Consider the following 21,617-nt stretch of genomic DNA (forward strand, 5'->3'; position numbering starts at 1 on the left):
CAAAAGGGAAGTAAAATCCTGGCCACCTGGGAGGAAGACTGTCGCAGGGATACTAACCCGGCTGAAGGACACCTTTGATACCCGCACCTCAGCCGAGATTAAGCTTAGATTCTACGGGTGCAAGCAGCGAGCGCATGAGAGTATAAGGGACTATGCACTAAACCTACAAGAGGCCCTGAGGGCCATTAAGCAGACCGACCCTGATGGAGTGGGAAACGAGGACAGGCTGTTGACCGAACAGTTTATAGAGGGACTGTATTGTAATACCCACCGAACCCAGTTGCGGGCAATGGCCTTACAGGATCCCCATCTGGGCTTTGCACAGTTCAAGGACAGAGCCATCCGGGTGCTCCGAGAACCGGCACCGGGTGGCGTTGTGACCCACAGGCGCCCAGCTAGCACTTACCACCAGGAGGCGGCGCCCTTGTCGGCAGGGCCTGTGGGAGCTGATGCGCAGGCTTTGGACAATGACCCGGCTCCAGACCTACACCAGCAGGTCCAAGAGCTAGCTAAGAGCGTTGCTGCGCTAACCCGAACTGTGCAGTCTTTACAGGTTTCCACCCCAGGGAAGATCCAGCTGGCATCCGGACCGGAGGACATCCCGTGGCGTCGACCAAGGAGGACCCCACCGGCCAGAGGAAGACCCAGTGACCGATACAGCGAGGACGGACGACCCATCTGCCGCCGCTGCAATCAACCTGGACATATGGCAAGGTACTGTTCTTTAAACGGGCACAACCTGGGGTAGAGGGCCAACCCCCAGGAAAAAGATCACCAGGCCCATCGAACTGGCGCGACAGATATGTGGGAGGACGTCCAGTCTTGCCTGTGGTACTGGATGGCATTCCCATGAGTGCCCTACTGGACACCGGGTCACAGGTCACCACCATCCCGTACGTGCTCTTTAAGCATTACTGGAATGACTCGGATATTACCCGCTACCCTGACGACGACCTGAGTATCATCGCCAGCAATGGCCAGCCCGTGCCACAGATCGGATTTAAAGAGGTGACCATCAAAATCGGTAGAGTCGAACTGGCAGCACAGGGACTGATCATTGTAGATATTGACAAACATGAGAGTCACCCAAAAATAACTCTAGGAACTAATGTAATTGAAAATTGTCTTGCAGAGGTGATTTTCCTTTTACAGCAGGTTGCCAAGAACGCCAGCTCCGGCGAGCAGCGGGTGCTCCAGAAAGAGATCCGGGCACTGATGCGACGGCAACAGGTGGAACTCTCCGGCGGTGAGATTGGTAGCGTAAGAATGTGTGACCCTTTTCCTATTGCCATGCCCCCAAAAAGTGAAATGATGATTTGGTGCCGGGCAGCTATTGGTCTGAGAGGTAGAGATTACCAGGCAATGGTAGAACCAGTTTACTCGGACAGTAGGCCCACCATTTTGACAGCACGGGGGGTGGTTGATGTACGCCATGGGAGGGTGCCCGTTCGCATAATAAATATCGGGGAGAGGGAAGTGTACCTGCCCCGGTATGCTACGCTAGCCAAATTATATACCATTAACCAAAATTCTATACAATCTGTGGAACCCTTGCCTCCATCTCACCCGGAGGAAGGTAACGGCTCTAAGAAAAACATGGAGGACTGGTGTCAGCAACTACATCTGGGTACTGACTCCACTCCCGCACACCAGAAACAAGGAGTCTATCGGGTGGTTCAGGAGTACGAGAGAGTGTTCAGTAAACACCCGTTAGACTTCGGGCGAGTCAAGGGGGTAGAACACCACATCCCCACGGGAGACCATCCTCCTATAAAAGAGAGGTATCGACCCGTACCCCCTGCCCACTACCAACACGCCAAGGGGATGCTTAGAGACATGAAGGAGGCTGGGGTGATCAGGGATAGCTGTAGCCCCTGGGCAGCTCCACTAGTCTTAGTCCGAAAGAAAGACAACACCATGAGGATGTGTGTAGATTACCGGAAAATCAATCGTATCACACACAAGGATGCGTACCCCTTACCAAGGATAGAGGAGTCATTGGCTGCTTTAAGATCTGCTAACTTCTTCTCTACCTTGGATCTCACTAGCGGGTACTGGCAGGTTCCTGTAGCAGAGGCGGACCGGGAGAAGACCGCATTCACCACCCCGATGGGACTTAGCGAGTTCACCTGCATGCCGTTCGGACTCTGCAACGCACCGGGAACCTTCCAACGACTAATGGAGTGTTGTCTGGGCCACAGAAACTTCGAGACGGTCCTGTTGTACCTGGACGATGTCATCGTATATTCCAAGACGTATGAGGACCACCTGAAACACCTGGCGGAAGTGTTCGAAGCTCTGGCAAGTTACGGCCTAAAGGTGAAACCCTCCAAGTGTCACCTCCTGAAACCAAAGGTGCAGTACCTGGGACACGTGGTGAGCGCTGACGGAGTGGCTCCCGACCCTGATAAGATCACCGCAATTAAGGAATGGCCAAGCCCCTCCAGCGTAAAAGAAGTGCGGCAGTTCCTCGGGTTGGTAGGCTACTACCGAAGGTTTATTCCCGGTTTCACCAAAAAGGCAGCACCTATGCAGGACCTCCTGATAGGCCAGTCCCGGAAGGCCAAGAACCAGAAGCCGCCCTTCAAATGGGAGGAGCTGGAAGAAGAGTCCTTCCGCCAGCTGAAGATGGCCCTCACGGGGGACGAAATCCTGGCGTACCCGGATTATAGCCAGCCCTTTATCCTCTACACCGACGCCAGTAACATCGGGCTAGGAGCCGTACTGTCCCAGATCCAGCAGGGGAAGGAACGAGTAATCGCCTACGCCAGCCGAAAACTGCGACCCACCGAAAGGAACCCCGAGAATTACAGCTCATTTAAGTTAGAGTTCCTGGCCGTAGTATGGGCAGTCACCGAGCGCTTTAAGCATTACCTCGCTTCTTCCCGGTTCACCGTGTACACGGATAACAACCCGTTGACACACCTGGACACGGCAAGACTCGGTGCCCTGGAGCAGAGGTGGATGGCCCGTCTGTCCAACTACGAGTTCACAATCAAATACCGGGCAGGACGCTCCAATACCAACACGGACGCCCTGTCCAGGATGCCCAACCTGCCGGACGGAGGAGAAGATCCGGAGGGACTGGAAGAAGTTGAACTCCCTGCGTTCCACCGTCATGGGACTATCCAGTATTCCCACCGGGTAAGGAGTAAGCAGGCTGCTACGTTGAACCCCTTACCCCACTACAACTGGGCGGAAACGCAAGACAGCGACCCTGCCGTCCGACTGGTGAAGGAGATGCTGACTCGGCCGGAGGCTCGCCTTGAACCAGACGCTCCGGAGGAAGCCAAACAACTATGGGCAGAGAAGAGTCGACTGTTCCTTTACAAAGGGAAGTTGTGCCGCAGAATGGTTAACTCCCGGACGCATGAATTACTCTGGCAAGTAGTGGTGCCACGAAGAGACGCAGCCATGGTGATGGAGGCATACCACGACGGAGCTGGACACTTCGGGTGGAAGAAGCTGGAGTTCCTGCTGCGCGAGCGGTTCCACTGGGTAGGCATGAGGGGAACCATCGAGAAGTGGTGCAGAGACTGTGGCCCGTGCAACCTGAGAAGGAAGGACCGTGCCAGCCAGAAGACTCCCCTGCAGTCCATCGTCACCCGGCAACCGTTGGAACTGGTAGCCTTGGATCATGTAAAACTGACCCCAAGCAGAAGTGGCTACGTCTACGCGTTAACCATCGTGGATCATTACTCCCGGTTTCTGGTTGTCGTCCCCGTCAAGGACTTAACGGCTCAAACAGCAGCTAGAGCCTTCCAGCAGCACTTTTGCCGTCCACACGGGTACCCGGACCAAGTGCTGACGGACCAGGGACCTGCCTTTGAAGCGGAGGTCTTCCAGGAATTCTGCAATCTGTATGGCTGCCGGAAGATAAGGACGACACCCTACCATCCGCAAACTAATGGACTTTGTGAGAAAATGAACCAGGTGGTAATGGATCTTCTAAAAACGTTGCCCCTGGAAGAACGCAGTCTGTGGCCTGAGAAGTTGCCCGATCTGGTGGACCTATACAACCACATCCCGGTAGGTTCCACCAACTGTACCCCGGCTTACCTAATGAGGGCAAGACCTGGTAAGTTACCTGTTGACCTGGAAATGGGAGTCCTGACACCCGAGGACACTTCACCAGAAACAGACTGGGACACAGAGAGGCAGCAGCAGTACCGGAGAGTACAGGAGAGCGTGGAGCGAAGTCTCTGTCAGGCTAGGGAAAGACAAGAGAAAACTTACAACCAGTATGCTCCCGCTGTTCCCCTGGTACCCGGAGAGCAGGTCTTGAAGAGGAAGAGACGGCTCCACAAGTTGGATGACCAGTGGGAGAAGGACCCGTACACCATACTGCCCTCAAGCCACGAGAACCCGAAGGTTTGTACCATCAGTAAAGACGGAGGGGAAACCACAGCCATTGTATCCCGGGACCACCTGAAGAAGTGTCCCGAACAACTGAGGAACCCTGAAGAGGAACAAGAAGACCATCGACCCGTAGAGGAAAGGGAAGATATGGTTAGTACTGTGCTCGGGGACTTCCCTCGGTCTTGGACTCAAGTCAATGGTGCAGTTGTGGTACCCGTACTCACCTTCCTCCAACCATCATCCCAAGCACCTACGGAGCAACAGGTAGAGCTGGAAGAACAGCCGGTCCAGGAGGCAGAAGACTCCACACAAGCAGAACAGGAGGATCAACCCTCTGCTTATAGTGAACCTGCCATGCCTCTAGTGAGACAAAGAGCCGGTAGACAGCTGCCCAGTTTACCCTTGACAGCTCCTACACCCTGTAGTTCAGGGCTAGACAGTCAGCTCCGTAGGTCCACTAGGGCCACTAGAGGCCAGTTACCCGCACGCTGGAGGATTTGAAGTGTATAAATTGTTTTATTTATGTTTATCTGTGTATTGTTGCTTGTGTATAATTTTGTGTTTCCAGTTATTTTTAGGAATCCTTGGTGGATTTACCGGGAATCCTTGTACATAGTTGGAGCGTAACCCAGGATGGACTAGAGACTGTTAAGGACTCGGGGTAGGACAGACCCCTACCTGGTTACGTCTCCCTGTTTTGGTGAAATGGACACCTTGCTTTCTTCAAAGACTGCACCCGGTTACGGACACGCCGTGACCAGCTTTATGTGTTTCCTTATTGTAATGTTATTGTTTATACTTTGTTATGTTACAAAAATATGTTTAGTCCCGGAGTACTAAATTTCACTAGGGGGGAATGTGGCACCCCAGGGGTCTGGTTTTCCACAGTAATGTAATGTTATGTCTGAGAGCAGGTCCTTTGGTCAGGGATCCTGTGCATGCCACACCTCCTGCCCAGTCTTGGGAGGGGAAGAACTTCCCCTGTATAAACCCTGGGCTGAGGCAGGGTTAGTCAGTCAAGGAGAGTAGAGACAAGAAACAGTCATAGGAAGAAACAGCAGAAGCTCAGCAGAAGCAATACTACTACGAGTCAGGGGCTGGCAGCTGCAGAGCTCGCCCTGACTGAGAAGCTTTCTTACCGGACCCGGCGTCCGAGGCTGTGGGGACTAACTCTTACCCAGCAGCAGAAGCCGACCGGCAGGGGATTTCAGGTCCTCAGGCCCAGAAACCCGAAGGCACGGTCACACGCGTGGGACCAGCACCGCCATCGTGGAGCGGAAGCCATTAGAAGGCCCCGAGTCACCGGCCATACGGGTGAGCACCACACGGTACACTCAGGGACGTGGGCTACTTATATCCGCTTCTAGCAAGGTAGCCAGAAGAGTACAGTCAGTTTGGGAGGCCTACAACTCCGCCTGGCCAGGGGAGATCCCATCTGCTCAAGGACTGACCAGGCCCCGTTCACTAGCAAGTACTCCGGGAGGGTCTATCGTTGTTACCAGTAAAGACCCTGAATTACACCGCACCGTCTCTGAGTGGTTCCTGCTACCCCCATCATCCACATCTGCTGCCCTGAGGCCATACCCCTCCCGTTGGGGGTTATACCATCTACGCTGCACCATCCATCCACCGGCCTCAGCGGACTGTCCTGCAGCGGCAGCTCCATAGCTGCATTCAACGGGTGGCGTAGTCGTCCTGCATCTACCGCTGTTACATCGCCGCTCAGTTTGACTCCCTGGGCACGGACCGGGTCACCGCCACGAGACTACAACCCTCAAGAGATCCGGCTCCGGGTAAGCTCCCGCGTGCGCAACGCAGCGCGACACAGGCCCAGGGGCGCGTCATATATACCAGGATGGGGGACATATATACCAGGATAGGAGACATATACACCAGGATTGGCCCACGATGAGAACATATATACTAGGAAGGGTCCAGGGATGGGGGACATAAAAACAAGGAAGGGTGACATATATACCAGGATGTGTCCAGGGTGCAGGACATTACTACATAATGGGAGGGGGGGGTCGACACGTAGGTGCTTATAAGATTTAGAACACTACAAGGGACCATACAGACATCTGAGGGTCGGATCGCACTCAGCCATGGGAGCAAAGAAAATAAATCGGACCACGCTCGGATGACATCACAGACTGTCAGAACGGAGAAGGTGGAGATTTTTTTAATTTCTCCACATAGGAGAAAATTGAATGATACTCGGATGGCACTGATCAGAATATGCCAAAAAAATCAGACGCCAGATCCATGTCTGACACACAGGAATGTTCGCTTCTTTTTGCTGACAAGTCATGTTGGGAGTTGTAGTCTCACAGATTAATGGCCACAGCTTTAGGATTTCTATCTGCAGAACTACAAGTCTCAGCAGTGCTCATAGCCAGCATTTTGCAGAGCAGCAGGGAGAGGAGAAGCGTGTGCAGCATGAATGAGGCTCCAGCTGACCCTCAGCCCAGATACCCGCCCCCTACTCTCCTCCTCCCCCCCAGGACCGTCGGGGGCGCGCACGTCAGCGTGTCTCACAGCGCGTCCCCGCACAGCCCATCGCGTGGTCTTCCTTGGCTTCCATATTGCAGCGGTAACCTCGGGATTCCGCCCGGTGATCAGGCGCCCGGTGTGCGGCCATCTCCTCCACTCATCCTTACGTGACCGGTGCGGAGCGATAACCCCGGCTGGTCCGATCTCTGATCCCCGCCCGGGTGGTGGTGGTAGGGGGCAAGGGACATGGCGACTCAGGTAGAAGCTCCACTCATGCCACCGCCGCCCCTGCAGCAGCAACCGCCGCCACCGGACACGGAGGTGGAGGAGAGACGATCGGAGGGGGGCAAACCGGAGCAGGACGGCGAGGATGGGCTGGGTCGCAAGGAGTTTGTGGAAGCTCCTCCGCCCAAGGTGAACCCCTGGATCAAAGGAAGTGGGGGCCCCGGGGGCCCGGTGAATGGCCAGATCTCCGCAGGTGGGTGCAGATCTGCTGTGCAGGGGCATGCTGTGTGTGTTGTGGGGTGAAGCTGTGCCATGCTGAGATCTCTGGGAGTGTCTGACCATGTGCTTGTCACGATCTGCTCGTTTTTTAGGGGGGGGGGGGGGCTGATCACTTTTTGTATTGATTATTGAGGTTCTTATAAGGTCACCTGCTCACCCACCCCCCTTACTAGTCGGCTTGTGACACGGGAGATATGGGGGGCGGTGACTTGGATTGGGGGAGGAGGTGGGGTGTCCATTACACCCTTTGATGACACTGCAGTCTGGCCTGGGTGGAGGATAGCTGGCTCTGTACCAGCACCCAGACATTCGGTGGGTCCCCAGTGATGCGGGGAGGAGATCGTGCCCTCCCCCAGCGATCGCTTTTGCAGTCGATCGTCCCGTGTTGGAGGATTCTTCACCTTTTCTACTGTTCCATTCAGAGCGTTCAGAGTCCAACGTTCCATTTTAGAACGTTCACGGTCCAACGTTCTAAAGGCCCCGCCTACCGCTGCTACCCAGCATTCCACTGCAGACAGGCAACGTGGGTCTCTCTCCCTAGGCCTGAGCGCCTGTCCGCACCGTGTGCACGGTTACAGGGCCTCATTTCCCGCATGATCGTGCTTTCTGCGTGTAACAGATCCACGTCCCCTCCCACTTTGCCTTTTCCTAACCGATGGCACAGGGGAAGGGGTGTGATTGCCTTCTAGGCATCTCTGTCTCCTATTTGGGGATCATGGTTGACTGACTGCGCCTTGGCGAGACTCCCTTGCTTCGCTGGCACTCTGCTCTGTGCTGGTATAAATAGCCCAGGCTATAAGTGGCAATTAGTGGGCATAAATCGTCAGCTACACGAGGGGCAGTGGGGAAGATCTGCTGCCTGTGGGGAGGAGGGAGCATGTGCTAATTAATATTGGCACCTCCTTGTCACAGCCTCCATGTGCAGCCTGACTGTACAGACATTACACTGTACCATAGACCTGCAAAACATGGCAGCTCTTAGGCTGCGTTCACACAGCCAGTAGTTATTGCTGTTTATTTGTGTCCATTCTGGAAATAAAATGTCCCGTCCTGGATCCATTCATTAGAATTGGAGCTGAAGGATCCACAAATGTAGCTTCTTTTTCTAGTTGGAACAAAAGTTGTGGGTAGAACTATTTTTGGGGGTGATTTACGTATTAAAGGGGTTGTCTGGGACTTTAACACAGATGGTCTAACCTTAGGATAGATCATCAATATCTGATCGGTGGGGTGCTGACGATCAGTTGTTTCTGTTTCTGGTGTCCGCAGCTGGCGGACCAGCACAGCTCCATCAACTGTATAGTGGCCGTGATCAGGTATTCCTTTTAAAATAAATGGTGGGTGGATGTGCAGTACCTGACCACGGCCACTACTCGGTTGACTGAGCTACTGCGGCTGCTACCGGGAACAGCTGATAAGCGGGTGTGAGGGTGTCACACCCCCACCGATCAGACATTGATGACCTGTCTTAAAGGAAGAGTCGGATGGGGATCGCAACGTAATGTTCGAACTGACCCGAGCTTGACAGCTGTGTAGAAATGCATGCTGTCACGCTCGGGTCAGGAGAGCATTTTGTTACCATCCCTGACAAGTTATACGGCCATCTGACTCTCCCCTAAGGATAGGCCATCAATGTTGACGTCCCGGACAACCCCTTTAAAATGTAACCTGTCAATAGGATCAACCCTCCTAAGCCGTCTATATGGGAATGTAGGTCACAGGAAGCTGAGTAACATGGTATCTTCATTTTGTTTTATTCCTGGGGAAATCCACATTTTTCTTATATGTAAATGAGCTGTTTAAGATCTATGGGCCGGACATAGATCTCTTGGGGAATCTGCCTCCTGAGCTTGTTTTAAAGGGAAACAGACAGGTTCCCACATGATCTCCAAGCCACCAGCACGTGTATATAAATATTAAGCCTAGCTACTATTTTTAAATTCCGTTTTCAATATGCAAATAAGTTTCAGACTAGTCGATGGGGCGTTGGTTTCCCAAAACTAGTCGTCCCACTCACTTTATCAAGCCCCTGTGGGCTCGATGCCAACTCTTTGCAAATCATGTTGTCATCGTCGTGTCTCTTCAAATCTCGCATGTGCGCGATTTCCTTTCTTACACTTCAGTGTGCCCCTAAAACTGGGTGTCCGCTTCCTGGGTTCAGAGGCGCGTAGCGGAGTTAAAAAAAAAAAAAAAAAAAAATTTTTCCACTAATGGTAATGAGATATACATGTAAAGCGCCATGGAATAAATGGCGCTGTAATAATAATATACAGGAGGCAGGGGATTTATATATGAATGTACACATGCTGGTGGTTTGGAGGTCACGGGTGACCTGTCAGGTTCCCTTTAAATGAATATGACATGTAACTAACACAGAACTTGGTCTGGTAACAAACTGCTATAGCTCTCACAGCTCTGCTGTATTGTACCAATAATGCTGCTCTGTGACACAAACACTGAAACATTGAGAGACATCTTCAGATGTGTCAGGTATAATAACACAACTCTGCAGTGAGATCAGGAGTCTCTGGACGGAGATTCTCAGGGGGGGATTTCTGTCCCGCCCATAGATCTTAACAGCTCATTTACATATTAAGAAAAACATGGATTTCTCTGGAATAAAACAATGGATTCCAGGTATCAAAGTATCATTTTATTCAGCTCCCTTTAGACTGCTTAGATTGTTTTAATCACAGTGTGCGCAACTTTTTTAGGTTTGGCCAAAAAAACTTATTCAAACCTGATCAGTTATTTCTGTTTATGACAAAGGTATCTGTTATGCAATCAGTTAATGGGTCTATTAATAAATATATATATATATATTTAGTGGGTACGCTTTTTGGTTCCTCACAAATTCTTAATTTAAAAAAAAAAAAAAAAAATCGGATCCATTTTTAACCACTAAAAACCAGATGTCGAAAGTGTCCATTTTTTTTTTTACAGATTCGGGTTAAAATAAAAGCAAATCAGTTTTTAAAAGGTGTCCGGTTTTCTTCTGTTTTAAACGGATGATTAATGGACATGTGAACTCTTAGGCCCTGTTCACACTGCATTTTTTTTGCAGCCTGTTCCCATACCCTCATAGACTTCAGTGAACTCCATTTGCATTTTTTTTTCTGAACATGCCCATTTGTTCAGATGGGTACAGAAAGGTAGTCCTCGGCGGGGGTCTGTCTCTATCCAAGTACCCATCCCCCCCCCCCTACAAACCAGATGCAATCACCCCAAACCACTGCAGAAAACAGTGTGAACAGGGCCCTGGGCATCATGTAGGCACTTTCTGTTCCATTTTTAGGATCCACTATATCAGGCAGAGTGCTTCAATGATGGGGTTTGTTTTTTTAGAGGGGGAGGGAAAGTCTTGCTTGACAAAGTTTTTTTGTTTTTCATTCTAAAATATGGTACCCAGACAAACCCTATAATCATTTTGGGGGCCCCTCTGCTTCAGTTTTAATTACTAGAAAAACTGGCCCAGCCAAATGCCGCCTTCGGTGGCTGGATGTGATGATCGGCTTCACTTGGCGCCTGGCAGACAGTATCTGAAAAGTGTCCGGTCAGCAGGATCCCAGCGGGTCGGACATTGATGGCATATTCTAGCAAAATGATGTTAATTTGACATTTTTGAAACCAGTGTTTTTACTTGGTTATAAGCAATTTTCTTTTTTTTTTGTTTTGGTGGAATTTTTTTTATTTTTTTTTCCCTAAAGGAGCTGCAAGAGTAGCCATTTTGGCTGTCACTTTTAAGTTTCGTTTCTTGATAAGTTGTCACTTTGTTATTGAACAAATGTGGTGACAAATTGACTTTTTGACAAGTGAAATAGAAAGTGACTACCGGATGTTCCTGTTTTTCTTGCAAACATGGCTGCCCATCAGCACAGAAAAATGCTATAATTTCTAGGAAAACGGTGGAAATTTAAGGGGTTGTCCACTACTCGGACAACCCTCTTCTGTCTGTTTTCCCCTTGTAAAATAACACCAGCATCGGTACTGTTCCAGCGGTGTTAACGCTTGCTGTCCCAGGGATCGCATGACATAATCTCACGCAATCCCGGTGACCGATCAGTGCTGGCTTTACTCTCCAGCAACAACTTTCACTTCCTCCGGATGTATGTGATTCATGTGAAGCCAGTGCTGATTGGCCACAGGGATTGCGTGACAGCAAGTGTCAGCACCGGAAGTGAAGTATCTGTGGCTTTATTTTACAAGGCGGAAACATAGGGTTTGAGAAGGGGACAGCAAGTGCCGGCACTAACTTGGACAACGCCCTTCTCAATCTCTATGTTTCCGCCTTTTAAAATAAGACCACCTATACTTCACGTCTGGTGTCAGCATTTGCTGTCCTGGGGATCACCTGACATGTCACACGATCCCTGTAGCCAATCGGCCACAAGCCGTGGACAACCCCCTTTAGGGTAGTCATAAAGAGGATAACCATTTATGGCTCCGTGTTCCGGGCAGAAACCATATGATGCATTTGTATGGCACTTTGTTCTTGCTGGGCCGTGCAATCACTGTGGTGGGAAAAAGTCACTTGCGCAAATTTGTCACTAAGTCCTTGTTCACTCTTAGCTTTTCATGCAGAAAAAAAAAAAAAGCGGTCTGTCGCTGGAAAACTACAACAAAAATTAATCTGCAGCAAGTCAATTCTTTCAGCATTTTTGCTGCAGATTTCACTCATTAATGCGTTTTTCCTGCCAAAAATTGCAAAAATTTCTGTACCAAATATTTAATGAGTGCATTTATCCAAAAACTTCTAATGTGGAAAAGCTGCAGTGTGAACAAGACCTTAGACAATGTTCACGTGTTGCTTTCCCAATGCCATTTTTTGCCATAATTAAAAAAAAAAAAAACGTAAAACTGCTTTTGCGCCAACTTTTGTATCGATATCTTATAATCCAGAGCTGTACTCCCAATTCTGCTGATCATTGCTAGAAACATAGAACACATTTGCAGGAGCCAAGTTCTCATATTACCATAAGTTTATAGTTTTAAAATGGAAAGTTTACTGTCCAGTGTCTGTGAAGGCAACACCTCTCAGAATGTGAGTCAGCAGAGAATCCTGGGAGACTTCCTGCTGAATTGTAAATACAGCTCTAAGGCAAGCAGTAAGTCAGGACTAGTACTGAATACATGCAGTGACTTCATTGGCACAATAGTGAGTGCAGCTCTGGAGTATAATACAGGATGTAACTCAGGATCAGTAATGTATGTACACAGTGACTGCACCAGCAGAATAGTAAGTGCAGCTCTGGAGTATAATACAGGATGTAGCTCAGGATCAGTACAAGATCAGTAATGTAATGTATATACACAGTGACTGCACCAGCAGAATGGTGAGTGCAGCTCTGGAGTATAATACAGGATGTAACTCGGGATCAGTAATGTATATACACAGTGACTGCACCAGCAGAATAGTGAGTGCAGCTCTGGAGTATAATACAGGATGTAACTCAGGATCAGTAATGTATATACACAGTGACTGCACCAGCAGAATAGTGAGTGCAGCTCTGGAGTATAATACAGGATGTAACTCAGGATCTGTAATGTATATACACAGTGACTGCACCAGCAGAATAGTGAGTGCAGCTCTGGAGTATAATACAGGATGTAACTCAGGATCTGTAATGTATATACACAGTGACTGCACCAGCAGAATAGTGAGTGCAGCTCTGGAGTATAATACAGGATGTAACTCAGGATCTGTAATGTATATACACAGTGACTGCACCAGGAGAATAGTTGTTTGCAATATTTTGTGATTGTCTGAGGTCAGATAAAGGGTTCCCCCACCCCTAGGAACCTTAGACGCAGAGAACTATTGGGTATTTTGGATTTAAGCAGGTCCTCTGGAGATAAGGCACTTTTTCTCCCTTTGGGGGCCTTTACTTTTATTGTAGTTGGGGTAGGGGGATTCTTTTATCTCTATGGCCTCAGTCAGTTTTGGGTCCTTAAGCCTCAGGCAATACTCCTCACTTGCCAAAGGAAATAGCGGGCCTGTGCAAGCAGCCATGCCTGAGGGGGCCTTTGTGTTTGCTCTGCAGGTGAGGTGAGCGTGTTTGCACATATATAGCATTTTATTTAGAGTTGCTGGTAACATTAACATTTTCACATGGGTCAAGGCTATTTGCATGCCTTCTTTTATGGCGTCGCCCCCACCCCCTTAAAAAAAAAAAAAGCCCAATTAATGGCTCAAACTCCTGAAAGCTTCTTCCTATTGTAAATCCGCTTTGCTGGTCAAATCTTTTTTTATTTTATTTTTTTTAGCATCACTCCCCCATCTTTAGGGTTTAAAAATACGCTCCAAACTAGGCACTTTCCAATTATAAGGCAGCAAAAACTCAGGAGGTGAAAAAAACTTCTCAAAGAAGGAGCTTTCCTCCTCCTCCTGCTCCGTATGCGCGTTCCCTTATATAATTAACATTGTATTACAAAGGAATTGTTACAAAGAGTCAATTGTATTTACTTTATCCTCCTTTTACACCTTTTTTGAATTCCCATACCAGCTCCATTCTCAGTGGGAGTCTTGATGCTGGCTCTATACAAAAGGTAAACCCATACCTCTATGCCCCCCATTCCTTTTTGGTGAGGCAGCATGCAGGTGGAGATCAATGGATGGGTGGTGTAGGTCTCGCTCCGTTCACTTCTATGTTAAAGAGCAAAAGTGTCCAGTTTTTGCTTTTGTGTTATTCCCGCTGTTCCCCTGAGTATTCCATTTTTTATTTTTCGAATATCCGCCATACGTTTGCAGAGATATGAGCCTTTTTGTTAAGTGCTGCTTCTTCGTGGTCTTTCCGCGGGGGCGGTGCTCCCACGGTAATTTATGCAGAACAAGCTAAAGATACGCCCCCAGAGAATTCTGCGGCAACGTCCTCTTGATCTATGCGGTAAAATTTAGGACTGAATAAAAAGGCTCATATCTCTGGGACCATATGGCGGATTTAAAAATAAATAAACGGAATACTCGGGAGCGGTGAGAATAAAATAATAGGAAAAACTGAGCACTTTTGAGCTAGTGACAAGTCCCCTTTAAGCCTACCATACACAACGAAAGCTTCACCGATTTTGGCGGGCTTGGCCGACCATATGTACAGTACAGACCAAAAGTTTGGACACACCTTCTCATTTAAAGATTTTTCTGTATTTTCACGACTATGAAAATTGTACATTCACACTGAAGGCATCAAAACTATGAATTAACACATGTGGAATTATATACTTAACAAAAAAGTGTGAAACAACTGAAAATATGTCTTATATTCTAGGTTCTTCAAAGTAGCCACCTTTTGCTTTGATGACTGCTTTGCACACTCTTGGCATTCTCTTGATGAGCTTCCGTTATCGGAAATGCTCTTCCAACAATCTTGAAGGAGTTCCCAGAGATGCTTAGCACTTGTTGGCCCTTTTGCCTTCACTCTGCGGTCCAGCTCACCCCAAACCATCTCGATTAGGTTCAGGTCTGGTGACTGTGGAGGCCAGGTCATCTGGCGTAGCACCCCATCACTCTCCTTCTTGGTCAAATAGCCCTTACACAGCCTCGAGGTGTGTTGTTGTAGAGATTGTCTGCTGCTAGAACTCTGTGTGGCATTGACCTGGTCTCTAATCTGAGCTGCTGTTAACCTGCGATTTCTGAGGCTGGTGACTCGGATAAACTTATCCTCAGAAGCAGAGGTGACTCTTGGTCTTCCTTTCCTGGGGCGGTCCTCATGTGAGCCAGTTTCTTTGTAGCGCTTGATGGTTTTTGCAACTGCACTTGCGGACACTTTCAAAGTTTGCCCAATTTTTCGCACTGACTGACCTTCATTTCTTAAAGTAATGATAGCCACTCGTTTTTCTTAACTTAGCTGCTTTTTTCTTGCAATAATACAAATTGTAATAGTCTATTCAGTAGGACTATCAGCTGTGTATCCACCTGACTTCTGCACAACACAACTGATGGTCCCAACCCCATTTATAAGACAAGAAATCCCACTTATTAAACCTGACAGGGCACACCTGTGAAGTGAAAACCATTTCCGGTGACTACCTCTTGAAGCTCATCAAGAGAATGCCAAAAGTGTGCAAAGCAGTCATCAAAGCAAAAGGTGGCTACTTTGAAGAACCTAGAATATAAGACATATTTTCAGTTGTTTCACACTTTTTGTTACATATATAATTCCACATGTGTTAATTCATAGTTTTGATGCCTTCAGTGTGAATGTACAATTTTCATAGTCATGAAAATACAGAAAAATCTTTAAATGAGAAGGTGTCCAAACTTTTTGTCTGTACTGTATTTGGGGGCCTTACAACTGCCCCCCCGCCAGGAGATAAGCCACTATTAGCGGTTCACAGAGGTCTCAGGAACAGTCTGCCAAAAATTTTTCTAGACTCAGACTGCAATACCTTATTGTTCCTATGAGACAAATAGTTCAGAGCAGGGATAGCAGCGGATAGTCGGGAAATTGGGGTCTGTATATGGACCATTAAATCTGGTCTAACTATACTACTTTCTTATATCCCCGTAGAACCCATCGGATGCCAGAAATGAACCTAGCTCCTCGACCCAATGAATGGGTCTGTCTGTGACTAAAACATTGAGTACCTGTCTTTACCTCTAAGTCGAATCCGTAAAGGTCCGACACCCCTGTCGATCATCTTGACCATAAGGGTGATGTCCACTCCATTGATGCGTCACTGTATACTTTTGGTTACACCAGTTCAGTCTCATTGACTTGAATAGGCTTGACCTATAGTTGGGTTAAGTAATGGGCACAGTCACTATCGAAACTACAGAGCTGTGTCTGGTTCACCGGAAAGTGGGCTTGGTCTTCATTCGACAAGAGACTTGTTACCTGTCGTTCCAGACGTTGATGGCCTATCTCAAAGCGATTATTCTGCGCCTCCCCTCACCGCAATACACATGTAGGCTCAGCCGCCGAGCTTAAAATGTTCTTGCTATTATTTTAATCCTGAGTATTCTGGATTTTGTTATTTTGGAGTCCACCAAACAGTTCCAGAGATATGGGCCTTGTTTTTATTTAGTGATAATTTTTCTGGTCTTAAGAAGATCGTTCTCGCAGGCTCCTCAGGGGCGTGTCTAAGGCGGCTCTGCCTCATGAGCAACGCCCCCTTGGAAAGAGCGCAAAATATTATCATTAACCCCTTCCCGACCCGTGTCACACCGTTTGTGACATGGAAAACAGTTCGTTCCCGACCCATGTCACAGCGTCTGTGACATGGAGGGAAAGAGCCCCTGCAGCGCCTGCGAGCGGGGTCACTCAGGTGTCACAGTTGCTGATGCAACTAGACAACCTGAAGTTGACCCCAGGGGGGGTGGATTAACCCCCCCCCCGTGCCTGGGACCCCTCCGATTGGTAGTTTCATTTTCACTTTTAGTGAAACTGCCAATCGGAATGAATGAAACATTTCACCAATGAAAATTGGTGAAATATTTCAATCTGGGCATAGCCTGATGCTTACAGCATCAGCCATTGGCTGGGGGGAGTGTCACCTCTGTCCCCCCCCCCCCCCCCCCCCAGATCTGATTGGGGCTAGTGTCCATGTGACGCTAGCCCTCCAATCAGATGTGGAGGAGGAAATTTAAATGGCTAACCAAATTCCTCAGCTTCTATCCTGTCCGTGGATGCTGAGGAGATTGGTTAGCCGCCGCCGACGTCGACCCCAGACCCGCCAGAGACCCGCCAGCGACCCCCGCTTCCTGCGATCCGCTGCCGCCCGCGATCCCCTGCCGCCCCACATTGCTGCCGCCGGTAATTGTTTCTCCCCTTGTCTCACTCCAGCCCCCACTTAGCCCACGACCCCCCCCCTCCATCCCCTACCACCCCCCACCCCTCCACCCCAGCCCAATTTCCTACCGCTCCCTCCGCTCTCTCCCACGTCTTCATCCACCGTCTGCTGCTCTCCTTCTGACAGCCGGTGGTCTCCTGCGCCTGTGATCACAACACCATCCCCCAGTCCCAGGGATCACAACACCATCCCCCAGTCCCAGGGATCTCCCCCCCCCCCCCCCCCAGGGATCTCACACCCCCCCCCCCCCCCAGGGATCTCACACACACCCCCCCCCCCCCAGGGATCTCACCCCCCCCCCCAGGGATCTCTCACCCCCCCCCCCCAGGGATCTCTCACCCCCCCCCGGGATCTCACCCCCCCCCAGTGATCTCACCCCCCCCAGTGATCTCACCCCCCCCCAGTGATCTCACCCCCCCAGTGATCTCACCCCCTCAGTGATCACCAGCCCCCCCCCCCGCCATCCGAGTGATCACCCCCCCTGCTGCCTGCCGGCTCCTACCCCCCTTTCTGCCCAGTGATCACTGCTGGCTCTTCCATCTCCTCAACCCCCTCCTGCGCCCCGTGCGCCTGAGCGCGCCCCCTCCTGCGCCCCGTGCGCCTGAGCGCGCCCCCTCCTGCGCCCCGTGCGCCTGAGCGCGCCCCCTCCTGCGCCCCGTGCGCCTGAGCGCGCCCCCTCCTGCGCCCCGTGCGCCTGAGCGCGCCCCCTCCTGCGCCCCGTGCGCCTGACTGCGCCCCCTCCTGCGCCCCGTGCGCCTGACTGCGCCCCCTCCTGCGCCCCGTGCGCCTGACTGCGCCCCCTCCTGCGCCCCGTGCGCCTGACTGCGCCCCCTCCTGCGCCCCGTGCGCCTGACTGCGCCCCCTCCTGCGCCCCGTGCGCCTGACTGCGCCCCCTCCTGCGCCCCGTGCGCCTGACTGCGCCCCCTCCTGCGCCCCGTGCGCCTGACTGCGCCCCCTCCTGCGCCCCGTGCGCCTGACTGCGCCCCCTCCTGCGCCCCGTGCGCCTGACTGCGCCCCCTCCTGCGCCCCGTGCGCCTGACTGCGCCCCCTCCTGCGCCCCGTGCGCCTGACTGCGCCCCCTCCTGCGCCCCGTGCGCCTGACTGCGCCCCCTCCTGCGCCCCGTGCGCCTGACTGCGCCCCCTCCTGCGCCCCGTGCGCCTGACTGCGCCCCCTCCTGCGCCCCGTGCGCCTGACTGCGCCCCCTCCTGCGCCTGACTGCGCCCCCTCCTGCGCCTGACTGCGCCCCCTCCTGCGCCTGACTGCGCCCCCTCCTGCGCCTGACTGCGCCCCCTCCTGCGCCTGACTGCGCCCCCTCCTGCGCCTGACTGCGCCCCCTCCTGCGCCTGACTGCGCCCCCTCCTGCGCCCCTGACTGCGCCCCCTCTTGCGCCCCCTCCTGCGCCTGACTGCGCCCCGTGCACCTGACTGCGCCCCCTGACTGCGCCCCCTGACTGCGCCCCCTGACTGCGCCCCGTGCGCCTGACCGCCCCCCCTCCTGCGCCCCGTGCGCCTGACCGCCCCCACACGTGATTTACACCAAGCACTCACACATACACACGTACACTCATACTAATAATAAAGTTTAGATTTTTTTTTTCCCCACAGCACACAAAATGTCCCGCCCTAGGGCGTACTCAGCTGAGGAGGCATATTCATTTATTGCCTCCGAAGCTGATAGTGAGGGAGAGGACCCCACGTTTCTCTATTCCTCTCATTCTTCCTCCTCCAGTGACACCGAGCCGGCACCAAGACTACGTCAGAGGTCAAGGCATCGTCCGGAGGCCGTGGAAGAAGACCCACAGCCATCTGTAAGTAACCCTCAACCTGGTGCTAGTCACGCCCAACCTAGCACCAGTGCCCCGGTGTGGACCCCCGTCCCTGAAAATTACGCTCCGCGGATTCCTGATTTTCCTTCCCCAATCAGGAATCCAGTTTGAGACCGCAAACCTCAGGGAAATAGACTTTTTCAAAGTCTATTTCTCTGAGGCCATTGTCAGTCTCATGGTGGAGCAGACTAACATTTACGCCCAACAATTTTTGTCTGCAAACCCAAATTCAATGTTTTCTACTTGGAGTCCCGTTGACTCAGTAGAAATGTTAAAATATTGGGGACTGGTACTTCACATGGGGATTGTGAAGAAACCAGAAATCCGTCAATACTGGAGTACCGATATTTTATATCAAACTCCAGTGTTCGGAATGGTGATGACCCGCAAAAGATTTGAGGTCATTCACAAATTTTTACATTTCAGGGATAACACGGACAGCCTTCCCCGCGATGACCCGAATTTTGACAGACTGTTCAAAATTCGTCCGGTCATAGAACACTTCAGCAAGAAGTTTGCTGAAGTGTACGTTCCCCAAAGGGAAATTTCTGTGGATGAATCCCTCATCCACTTCAAAGGGAGGCTTCAATTCCGACAATACCTGCCCTGTAAGAGGGCCAGGTACGGAATAAAGCTCTACAAGCTGTGCGAGAGTGCCTCAGGGTACACTCACAGCTTTAGAGTTTACGAAGGAAAGGATTCAGCCCCCAGAATGTCCACCTGCTCTGATGGTAAGTGGGAAAATAGGGTGGGATTTGATCCGCCCACTGCTTGATAAAGGTTACCATCTATACGTTGATAACTTTTATACAAGCATTCCCCTATTTCAGTCCCTCTCTGCCAGAGCTACCGCCGCTTGCGGTACTGTGCGCAGAACCCAGAGGGGTCTCCCTTTGACGCTAATTGAGCAGGTTTTCCCAAAGGATGAGAGCCGAGCTCAATGTAGCGGCAACATGGTTGTGGTGAAGTACAAAGACAAAAGGGACGTCTTTTTCTTGACCACAATCCATGGTCCCGGCACCACGGCCACCAACGTTAGAGGTACCCCAGCACCGGTCCGCAAACCGGACTGTGCCCTGGGGTACAACAAGCACATGGGGGGAGTTGATCTTTCTGATCAAGTCCTCCAGCCCTACAGTGCGATGAGGAAGGCGAAAGTCTGGTATAAAAAACTGGCCGTGCACATCGTTCAAATGGCACTGTATAACGCATACGTGCTGTCACGATGTGCAGGCCAGACCACCAACACCTTCCTCAACTTCCAGGAGGCGGTGATAAAGGCCCTGATTTTTAGAAGCGAAGAAGAAGTGGGCCCCAGCACCCCTGGAACTCGAGTCTCCCGTGTGGTACCAGGGCAACATTTTCCTGGTGAGGTCACGGTAAGAAAAAGGTGCTGGGTCTGCCATAAAATGGGGATAAGAAAGGTCACCCGTTTCCAATGTGAAACGTGTCCTGATAAACCGGGACTGTGTTTGAATGAATGTTTCAAAATTCATCACATGTCCCCGGACTAAACACATCCTGACCTTCCCTACAGAACTCACCCACACTAGCATGACATACAAAACATCACGCACACACACAACAACCTCACGTACACTACAACACACACCAACCTATGTCAGGTTGGTGTGTGTGTTGTAGTGTATGTGAGGTTGTTTGTGTGTGTGTGAGGTGTATACACCACACCACACACCAAACTCACATACACTACATCTAGATAAGTTCCCTGGGGAGTCTAGTTTCCAAAATAGGGTCACTTGTGGGGGAGCTTCAATGTTTACACACAGGGGCTCTCCAAACGCAACATGGTTCCAATTTGTTAGCGGACACCATGTCGTGTTTGGACAGCCCCTGTGTGCCGAAACATTGGAGCTCCCCCACAAGTCACCCCATTTTGGAAACTAGGTTCCTTGGGGGTTCTATCTAGATGCATAGTGAGCACTTGGAACCCCCAAGTGCTTCACAAATTGATTCGTAAAAATGAAAATGTATTTTTTTTCCACTTTTTCATTTTTACGAATCAATTTGTGAAGCACCTGGGGGTTCCAACTGCTCACTATGCATCTAGATAGGTGCCTTGGGGGATCTAGTTTCCAAAATGGGGTCACTTATGGGGGAGCTCCAATGTTTACACACACAGGGGCTCTCCAAACGCAACATGGTTCCAATTTGTTAGCGGACACATGTCGTGTTTGGACAGCCCCTGTGTGCCGAAACATTGGAGCTCCCCCACAAGTGACCCCATTTTGGAAACTAGACCCCCCAAGGCACCTATCTAGATGCATTGTGAGCACTTGGAACCCCCAGGTGCTACACAAATTAATCCGTAAAAATGAAAAAGTATTTTTTTTTTCCACTTTTTCATTTTTACGAATCAATTTGTGAAGCTCCTGGGGGTTCCAAGTGCTCACTATGCATCTAGATAGGTGCCTTGGGGGATCTAGTTTCCAAAATGGGGTCACTTATGGGGGAGCTCCAATGTTTAGGCACACAGGAGCTCTTTAAACGCAACATGGTGTACGCTAACAATTTTGGCTCAAATTGTTAGCGGACACCATGTTGCGTTTGGAGAGGCCCTGTGTGCCTAAACATTGGAGCTCCCCCACAAGTGACCCCATTTTGGAAACTAGACCCCCCAAGGCACCT

The 21,617-nt window shown here is 50.7% G+C and overlaps 1 protein-coding gene across 4 annotated transcripts in view; it reads left to right on the forward strand.

The window, feature by feature from the left end:
* Nucleotides 1-6,852: 6,852 nt before the first annotated feature.
* LARP1 (La ribonucleoprotein 1, translational regulator) overlaps nt 6,853-21,617 on the forward strand; it is a 53,897-nt gene continuing 39,132 nt past the window's right edge. For all 4 annotated transcript variants that reach the window (XM_073649854.1, XM_073649857.1, XM_073649856.1 and 1 more), the window contains exon 1: nt 6,853-7,330. In XM_073649854.1, coding sequence (XP_073505955.1) covers nt 7,099-7,330 — 232 coding nt within the window. In that variant the 5' untranslated portion in view covers nt 6,853-7,098. The remainder of the gene's footprint in view (nt 7,331-21,617) is intronic.

The sequence above is a fragment of the Phyllobates terribilis genome, unplaced genomic scaffold, assembly GCF_046119375.1.
Source record: "Phyllobates terribilis strain yellow unplaced genomic scaffold, ASM4611937v1 Scaffold_10__3_contigs__length_209671492, whole genome shotgun sequence".
NCBI lineage: Eukaryota > Metazoa > Chordata > Amphibia > Anura > Dendrobatidae > Phyllobates > Phyllobates terribilis.